General features: G+C 39.8%; 1 protein-coding gene across 1 annotated transcript in view; it reads right to left on the bottom strand.

Moving 5' to 3' along the window:
- Positions 1-305: 305 nt before the first annotated feature.
- The window catches only part of LOC103771942 (chromosome unknown open reading frame, human C16orf45), a 22,831-nt gene continuing 13,318 nt past the window's right edge, over positions 306-9,818 (bottom strand). The window contains exons 2-5 of the mRNA XM_008939261.1: positions 6,514-6,587; positions 3,593-3,707; positions 1,923-2,005; positions 306-514 (exon numbers count right to left, since the gene is read on the bottom strand). Of these exons, the coding sequence (XP_008937509.1) occupies positions 402-514; positions 1,923-2,005; positions 3,593-3,707; positions 6,514-6,587 (385 nt within the window). The 3' untranslated portion in view covers positions 306-401. The remainder of the gene's footprint in view (positions 515-1,922; positions 2,006-3,592; positions 3,708-6,513; positions 6,588-9,818) is intronic.

The following is a 9,818-nucleotide window of genomic DNA, read 5'->3' on the forward strand; positions in this document are numbered from 1 at the left end:
TAGCCAAAATGGGGCATTTTAGCAATTTGGGTGCTGTTTGTCAAGGGGAGAAGTGTACAACAAATTCTTACAAAGTGATGGCCTGTTAAAATGTCTGGTTTACACCTTACTGAATGAAATATTCCTTTTTTTTTTTTTAACTCACTTCTTCTGGGGGATTTCTTGACTCTACTACAGATCTTTTCTGGTCACTGGACAGCCACTATATAGACTTCTTTTGTTTTTAGGCATGCATGTTGAGTGATCCATGCAAAAGTGAAGAACCTGCTGTTGTACATTCCATGATTCCTGTTGTGCCAGTTGCTCTTGACTCTGTTAGCAGGACGCCGTTCTTTCCCCTCAGCCTACAGCTTCATTCAGTGAAACCACTGGAAAAGACAAACACTGTAGAGTGCCCAGAGCTACATGATATTGCATTGTGTGGCCCCACAACAATCTTTAATGATAGCTAATCCTGCTTTGGCAATGGTGGGCTTGCTTGGAGGAGGTTCTGCCTTCTTTTCTGCTGGGCTGCCTGTAATGTTCAAAACAGCACACCATTAAAACCAAGAGCTGGTCAAACTATTTCTTCCTACTTCTGGCTTAAAGAATGCAAACCTTTCCTGCCTTCCCCACTCCCCCTGATTTTTTTTTCATTATTTTTGAACAGCACATCTAATACTTCAGGATTTACCAATCTGGTACATGGATTCATACTGCTCAGGAAGTCTTATCTCTTCAGGGGATGGAGTTAGGGGCCAAAGAATCCAAACATCTCAATGGGAGGGTAAACTTCTTGCACCTTGTTCAATCCAGGTCTCCCTGTTGACAGCCATAGGGTCAGATAACAGGTCCTTCTATAGGAAGTCATCTTACTGTGTTTAAGCCCCAACAACTAAGGAGTTGAGGAACAAAAATATTGCTGGTGTTTACTCTTTCATCAACTTGGATGTTATAACTAGGAGAACAAGATGGAGGTATGTTTTAATTTTTCAGAGTTAAAAGAATATCATTGCATTTAAAAGCAGTGACATGAAATAAACAAGGGAGATGAGTCATGCTGACTAAAAGGGTATAAATAATTAGTGAGGCATCTTAAAATATCTCTGTAAACTTTGTGGGTGAACTTCACAGCCACCCCACATCCCTCTGGAAACCTCAGCAAGATCTTGATCTGTGCAAAATGGCTACATTTGTATCCAAACCTCTTCAGCTGGTGGACCAAACATGACTTTATACGAAGGCACCACTTTAATTTGACTATCTTCCTGCCTAAAAGTTCAGTTTGAGACAGATCAAAATCAATCTTTGACTTTTATAACTCATGGTGGGACTGTTTTGTTTGAAAGTTGTAACTAAAAGCTTCCAAGGGCTCACGTAATCTGCCTAGTTCCTGAGAAATTAGTGTTTGCAGTTCTGCCCATAAGTGACTTGGGTTGAGGTGTCCAAAAAGCCTATTTATGCTGGTAAGAGAGAAATCTGGGGCAGCTTGTGGAAATTTTCAGTCTTTTTTCCTAGTTTCCATCCTGTCTGCAGCAGAACAGACAAACTTTACTTCAGATATCCTAGCATAGATCTTAAGAGGCTTTCTTCTTCCAATTATTATTATTGAAGAACGAGATGGGAAAATAATAGGAAAAAAATGAGTGGCTTATGAAAGCACATTGTGGTGATGTGTACTCACATTTATTCTGCATATTTAAAGCATGTAAAGCAACTTTAAAGTGGACACAGATTATCTGGCATCTCTTAAGGGGCAATTTGGCATCAGAACTCTAAGTGGCCAGCAATTCCTGACGCACTGTCTTGTTTCAGGGTGGTCTAGCTAGATTAACCTATCTCTTAGCAGAGACTGGCCCAGCATGGCCTTGGAAGATACTCCTTTATCCAGTTGTCCCTGGAGTTTTTCTTATCATTCTTTTTCTTAATGTTTAGAAACTCACTGGTAGGAGATTGTGTTGCTTTGTCTAAGGGCTTTAACTTGGTGCGAAGGAATTCAGCCATCTCTTTGTCTTCTTCCTTCTCTCTGTTGGGGAAAAAGGAAAAGATGTTACAGAAAATATTTTTAAAAAATTAAAAAATATTAAACATTACAGAAATAATATTTTCTCAAATGGGACAGTAGAAGCTAGAGAAGCTAGGATCAAATGACTAGTAAACAATTCACTACTTAGTTCTTTTAAAAAAGAACTTAATTTTGCTGCTTATTAAAGAGCAAAATACTTGCCTAAATGAAAAGAGTCACAAACTACTTGTAGAATTCAGAGACAATTTTCCTCAAGGTTCTTTACTTGTCCCTGATAGCATTAGAATCATTACATTCCCCAGTCAACAGATGTGTAATCATGTCACCTATTTTAAGTTGGCCTCAAGTGTTTCACGATGCTTCCTCTACAAAGTAAAGTAGATGATAGGTGTTGCTGTACAATGTATTGTGCAGCTTATTTTTAAAGACCTGCTCAGAGAAAAGACTAGATCTCATGGTCTTCTGCTGACAGCACACACCAGAACTTCTTTGTCTGACGATGATAGTATTAGGACCAAAACAAAAAGATTGTGTTGCTAACCATGATTGTATCTATTAGTGATATTTCCATGTTAGTTTCTTTGCCATTGTTACTTAAACATGAACAATACGTGTACTGCTTGAGCTTCTCAGTTTAGAGGCAAAGCAGACTTTATTAAGAATTTTAAAGAAAAGCCTCAGGTTTTACTGTGAATGTGAACTGACACTAATGTAGTCACATCTGCCTAGTGCATAGCAGTACATTTTCAGTAGCCTACAATTGGGCTTCTGTATTGTCTGGCTGCTGATGAGGTTTTTGCAATTAGCAGGTGGAACTAGCAGTTGAGAGCTCTGGATTACATTACTAGCTCGGGCTTCTTGTCAGCTGCTGACTTTAGCCAGCTCTCTTTGATCAGCTGCAGGACCCTGGCAAGCTTTCTTCTCTCTTGTCCTTTGCTTGGTTAGAATTTAAATTACTTGGAAGCGATACTGTCATTTAGGAGAAATAGATTGCTGAGCCTTGAATCGTTACTATTGAACAAGTCAGGGGAAGCAGTATCAAAACTCTGACAACTCCCAGAATCTTTGGGCTAAGCGACTGAGACACTCACGTATGCTTTAGGTTAGGTAGACCTGTGTAACTGATGTACTGGTTTGTGTTTTGTTTTTTTTTTCAGTGGCAGGTTGCAAATAGCAATAATAAAACATTACACTTTTTTCATCTGAAAGGCAGATTTTAGATGTCTACAAATATGCCCCTTGTAGAATTCAATTTCATGTCTACTTCTCATGTCAAGAGGATCCTCTGGTAGCAACAAAACCCCTTCTCTTTAATGGTGAATGCCCACACATTCTGTGCAGGAAAGTAAGAGACCAAACCCTGCTGTAGTCACGAGATGACTGAATCATTAAAGGGATAAAGAGACACAGAAGTGCAGTAATTTAGATATAATGTTTTTTCTGTGGAACCAGGAGGAGGCTTTTAAGTTGATAAGTTGTTTTAAAGGACCCATTCTCTCCCGTGAATGCCGATGCAACTTTGTCACTCCCTTCAGTGTAGCATTAGACTAGTGAAATCTCCCAAATTCAGTTGCTTTTAGTTCTTACCGTAATCTCTCCACCTCTGCATCATCTACAAGAAAATCTCTTTTTTGTACCAATCTATGGATCTTCTGAATCAGTTCATCCTCTCTTTGTTTCTCCATCTTAGTTTTCTCTTTTTCTGGTCAAAATCAGAGAAAAGAGACTATTACTTGCGATTCCAGGGCCTTGGAGAGGGAGGATCACATGGAGGTGGACGCTGCAGATGTCTAACAATGAATTGCTGATTTAAGGCAATGGTTCTTCAGACCTGAGTTACCAAAACCGCAGAAAGTTCTGGTCACTGCTTCTTTTCCACTTGCTGCTGTTGCATCTGAACAGCTTAATGGGCTGGAGACTGTGGGGCTTGCCAAGTCAACTTTTATTATGAAATTACTCTACAAGACACTGCTTTCAATATTTTATAGAGCTTTGGGGGAGAGGAAAGAGGAAAAACAAAACAAAACAACTACAAAAAACAAACAAACAAAACACCAGCAAACACAACAGTCTAGGATGCTTCATTAAAATCTATAGTACAAACTCCCTTTGACCTCAGGGAAAATGAGACCACACCAAAAGGAATCATTTCTCTGTATTTCATGACAGCTTTGACTGACTACAACACTTTTTTTTTTTTTCTACTCTGGTAAGGCAGATGAGCTGCAAAGCCACACAAATAGCATCAATAAAATGTGGAGAAATAAATGAAAGTGTTTTTCCTGTGCTTCAAAAAAATCTGAGTAACATATGTCCTTGGTAATTAGCAAGTCTTTAACATCTAGTTTGTCTATAAAAGAGTTTTCTAACATGGAAGATGTGGATGTCAAACTAAAACTGAATGTTGGGGATTACACAGCTGTAGTTTAAGGTTATAAAGCAAATGTAGTTAGAAAAGAAATCTTCAAACCTTGCAGGTGGAGCAGAGATGAGAAAGGAAGAGGCAAATCCCAGTGGATATATTTCAAGAACCAAAAATTTTGATTAGCTGAGAAGACACTCTGTATTAAATCAAGAGTTTTCATTTTGAGCAGTTGAACTGCATTTACAGAAACATAAAATTAAGTACAAGAAGAGTTGTGGGAAGAAGGGTGAACTGCCTGCAGTCTGATGCATCTGAGCTATATTATTTCTGCTGCTTGAACTAACAAGATTGATTTATTTAACTGATTAAAATAGACATTTCAAAATAATTAATACAGCTTAATTTTTGGATCATGGGCTTCAGGATGTGTACTGCTGGGAATTTCTGCAGTAAATCCATTCCTTAATGAGACAAAAGCACCTTGAATATACATTTACAAGGCAATGACATTCTGTAAGTCTCAATCCAGAAAGTCATACTCCTCGGAGAATTTTAAATTATGGCCTGCCATTTAAACTATGTCTACTGAAACCAAAGAGTAGGTCTCTTTAAGTAGATCTGTGTACTAGCAGGAAAGTTATGCTAACTATGTTATGAATGAACCTACTTCTGGGAAGTTTTTTTTTCAGGTTAGGCGCCCAGTGTCAGCACGTAGTTCTGTCAACGGCAGCAGCTGCTTTGTCTTCGTTAAGACAAAAGTGTTCTTGTTGCGAGCCTGCCAAGAGGTGGTGCTGCTGGAACTGCACTTCTCCAGTTCTGCTTGCTGAGATTGCAGACTGCTAAGGGGAAACGGCTGTCTGTAGATTGCTGCTTAAGATTTTGACTGGAAAGCAGTTTCTAAAAGGTTTGGCTTCTTTTAAGAAAAAATAGGGCTACCAAAGGACAAACAAAACAAAAAAACAATCAAACCAATCAATCCAACTGTTAGTTAAAAGTATGGGTAGGAAAACTGCAGGTTAGGAGAAGCAAGCTATAGGGAACAATCCATAGGTATTTTCTAGGATTAATAATCCTTTCCAATACAATATAAATCCATAATGTACCAACAGTCTTACTTAAAATTAAAAATGTAACCTACAAATAAAAAGTATAAAGAAAGAAAGATTATGAATCCACTTTTGTTGGGTGCAAAGAAAAGTGGAAAAGCTCTTCTAGAAATAAGAACATGTGGTGTCAGAGTAGACCCCTGTCTCCTGTTTTATGAGTGACCTTAGCTCTGCAGAGAAAGTTGTCCTTTAAGATTGCATAGTAAATTGGAGGAGAGGGGAAGGTTAAGATAACCAAAGGAGAATTAAAACTTGTCTGTAGCAGATAGGCAGCAGCAAATTATTTCTGACGGGTGCTAGAGGCCAAGCAGTGGTATCTAGTGTTAAATGGCCCACTGCAGTTGATGAGTGTTTTGCAGGATCTGTCTTTACCTTTTTCTTGAACAGAGTATGGCTGCTGTGGACGAGCTAAAAGAGCAAAGCTGTAGCAAAATTCCTGATTGATTTTAGTTAGTTTGTAGTTAAGGACTGCAAAACTACACACAACTCTGTCCTTCCTTAGAGCAGTGAATTTGCAGAGAATTAAGGCAAAACACAAAGCAGAGTTTTTCCCCTTGCTTTTTGTAGAAACCTGTTTTATTCTGTTCTAGAAGGTAGAATTTAGCTACAGATGTGACACTGAACTGGTGTATCTGGGATAAAACAATCACATTCACACTTATAAATCCCTCTCCTTTCTCCCTTCTTTCTTAGATATCTGAGCACTCTGGTTTTTCCACCTGACAACCCCCAAGCCACTTGGTTCCCTTGAGATTGCCAAGGGAGTAGTAGAGCTAAGGAATGTGTACCTTATTGGAGTGATATTTGCAGGGCTGCTGCTGAGGGAGCAGTGAAATACAGCATGAAAAGACATTTAGAGACCAGGAGATTACAGACGGTAAGGAAAATGGGAAGACAAGTATAAGAGGAAAGAGATATGAAACTCTGTCTTGGGGGAGGACTTCTGATTGTTAGGGGCAGAGATGTGGTCTTGACACCATCCCCACCCAGGCATCACCCAAGCATTATCCTAATATTGGGTTGGAGATAGCCGTTACCTGGGATTGCTACCAAAATCTGCAGCTCTTTCTTAAGGTTCATAATGTCTTTGCACAGCTGGATGTCATCCATCCTGCAGAAAGAGAAAAAGCATGGTCAGAGACACGCAAAGTCCATCTTGTGTTGATGGGATGAGCTGGATCTCATCTGAATATATGATACTGTCCCTTGTGCAGGACCTGTGCATCAGCTTGAAATGCAGATGTTTAGCCTTGGGAGACTGATACTGTTTGTTTACCCATTTTAACAGACAACAAAAGAAATTTAGTACTAAATGCCGGTTAAGCCCTTGATTATTTGTTTCACTAGGATCTAATTTGTGCGTAGGTCCTATCTGTCACTGCAGATTACTTCAGACACCTTTTGTTTTCTTTGGTGCCACTGAACATCCTGGAATGGGATCTGTATGTTTCATAGCCACGCAAAAGACGGGTGAGCCACATTGCATGTACTGCAGCAACAGCCTTCCCTCGGGAAAAGAGCAAGGGTGAGAATAACAGGGAGCCTGGGAAAGGGCAGCAGGAACCTGGCATGTTATTTGGCACAGCCAACTTTCTTTGTGAGCTTACTACTAACTTAGACCTGATACTAAAGACCTGGAAACTCATAATTTGGCATCTACCTATTTTGGGGTCTTGTGCCTTTGGTGAATCTCTTCCAGAGTTGATATGAGTGCTTCAAAGCCTTGAGGTGTGTACAAAGTCCCTTAGTGTTAGACAAAGCAGATAGGTAAAAAAAATAAAATAAGATCTGTAAGACTAGCAGAAATGGCACCTTCAGTTCTTACTGAAACTGATACCTATCCTGAGAGCTGCTATGCTGAATTCCCCTGGAAGGGAGCACACTTCAGCATTTGCTTCTGGAAAATGTTTTATTTCAGTGTCTCAGACATATTGGTAGCCAAGGCTCAGGTGTTGGTTCTGGGGGCTTTAGTGGGGGTTCCATTTTGAAATGGCACCCTGAAGAATACAAAAATCAGCTTCTGGATTAATTGTACACACTTTAACTCAGATGTCACCAACACTATCCTTGCCCACAAATGGCCTAGTCCCTCTTTCACAGTCCTGTGCCTGAAGGGTGGATTGCCTGTTGCCTAAGCCCCTGAAGGTAGCTGCAGCTGAAGTGCTATCAGAGCATGGGCTGTCACAGTGGTTTTCAAGAGATAAAACCTGAAAGACTAGAGTGTGTGTGTATTTGAGAGCGAGCACACAAAGGATAATGCAGTCAAATTATTGAATTAAGCGAGGAGTGGAAAAAATAGGTGCTTCTGGACAAATAGGAGTTTAATTACAACCCAGCACCTTTTATTCTCCTTGCTGCCTGTGCATGGCAGGCAGGTCTCTGCAGGGAGCTGTCCTTCAGCTGCTCTGCTCATGCTGTTAAAACATCTGCATCCTTTTACTATTTGCTGCTTTGGTTAACTCCATCTTGCTGGTTCTGCTGCTTTCATTGTGCTGTGACAGCTAATCCTGCAGCCTTTTCAATTCTCTTCCTAAAATATGACAGTGAAATACTCTAATAATCTTTACTGCTGACTTGTTCAGGTGCCACTGCCACCTCTGCTGGGGATCTGCTTTCTCACCATACATCTGTCTTGTAAGACTTACTTTTTTTTTTTTTGGAAGATAAGCATGCTAGCTTCAAAGCTAGTCCCTGCTTCACTGCTGTATGTGTTTAGGACACCTGGAGGCAGAAAAGTTTATACTGATGATTATTCTTACTTGAGCTCCCCATATTATTCATGCTGATCACAAGCAAAGCCTAGTTTTCTCTTGAGATCCATCATGCTAAATGGTACTGAAATTACTTTTATCAATTAACAATCTTAAACACTATGCCCTTGGGAGGATCAATATTCAAAATGTGCTAGGGTGTGAGCAAGCCTCACAGCTCCTTACCCATTCAAAGTTGTGCAGTTTGGGTATCATATTAATATAATGATTGTTGATATAGTTGAGGCCAATGACCATGGTTAACAAAGACAGTTTCTGGGCTAGAAATGTGCAATATTGAACTGCTGTACTCAAATGATATCTAGGGGCCTCAACTAGTGAAGAGAACACTGAGTTTCTACAAAAGACATCTCTATGACATAGAGAGAAAGGATATTCTTCTTTTTTTTTTTTTTTTTTTTTTCCTGTATCAGATAGATGGGCTTCATTCTGGGAAGATCAGAAAGATAGTAATGAAAATACTTTGTGGTATCAGCTTGGCTCCCTGCCCTTCTCAAAGAATTCCCAAAAGCTAATGTCACTGCTCTTCTCTCAGGATTGCCAGGAATTTAAAACATCATTGGCAGTATGTTCCAAGCAAGCAAGATCATCTATGTTCAGTAGTCCCTACAGCCCCTATGCTCAAGTTATGGCAAAGGTGCCAGCCTCATATTGCAACTGCAGTTGCAACTCCTCCTGCTGTTTTGGCTCTTTTTTAATATGGTGGACTGCAGAGCATATAGCTAGCACTCTCCATATGTATTCTTAGCATCTGTTTTTTCTGAGACCTAAACTTTGTCCCTGCCTTACAATTCACAGGAGAGGAACAAATATGTGGCCAAGCACTTCAGGGCTGTATCAGCTCTGTGACAATCTGAATTCCAAAAGCTATAAGCCAGATGACTTCTGGAATCTCAGTTCTGTAGGCTAGTGCATTTTGATGATAAACAAAGACTAAACCCACCATCTGCACCAACCCCCCTATGCATATGGAATACCCTTCTTCCCATCTGTGTCAAACAGCCTTTGTGTATCATCTACTCCATGGTGCTGATTAAGAAAAAAAAAAAAAAAGTGGTTAAATGACTAAAAGAAGGCTATGGGACATATTAATAAAACACATGTAAAGAGTTTATCCATCTGACTTAATGAAAGCAGGAGGTATACTTGCTTGTAACCATAAAGCACATTACTCATCTGCCAGCAAATAATACTAAATGTAAGGCTGCAATTGCTGTCCTGGGCAAGAGTCACCTCGTTTCCCTCAAATAAAAAGGAAGAGGAGGAACTCCTGGGAAAGAAAGCTCTTGAAAGGCCATTCAGTCTGCAGTGGTACTATGAACCTTCCTCTCTTTTTACCCCTTTAAGCTCTGGTTTTTGGATGTGAGCAGTTATAGAAGGCCCGGGAGAAATCAATGCTGTTTTGGGGGAAAAAAAAAAAAAAAAAAAAAAAAAAGAAATTCCAGTGGATTTCTTATTGGAAAGCTGAATGCTCCACAGGGCTTGATTGAGAGCACATCTGTATGACTGTGGCAAACAAAATGACCATTAGACTGCTTCAGGAAGTAAGAAGAGCTTTGGGCAATCTTAAA

The sequence above is a fragment of the Merops nubicus genome, unplaced genomic scaffold (genome assembly GCF_000691845.1).
Source record: "Merops nubicus isolate BGI_N331 unplaced genomic scaffold, ASM69184v1 scaffold20834, whole genome shotgun sequence".
In the NCBI taxonomy this organism is placed as follows: Eukaryota; Metazoa; Chordata; class Aves; order Coraciiformes; family Meropidae; genus Merops; species Merops nubicus.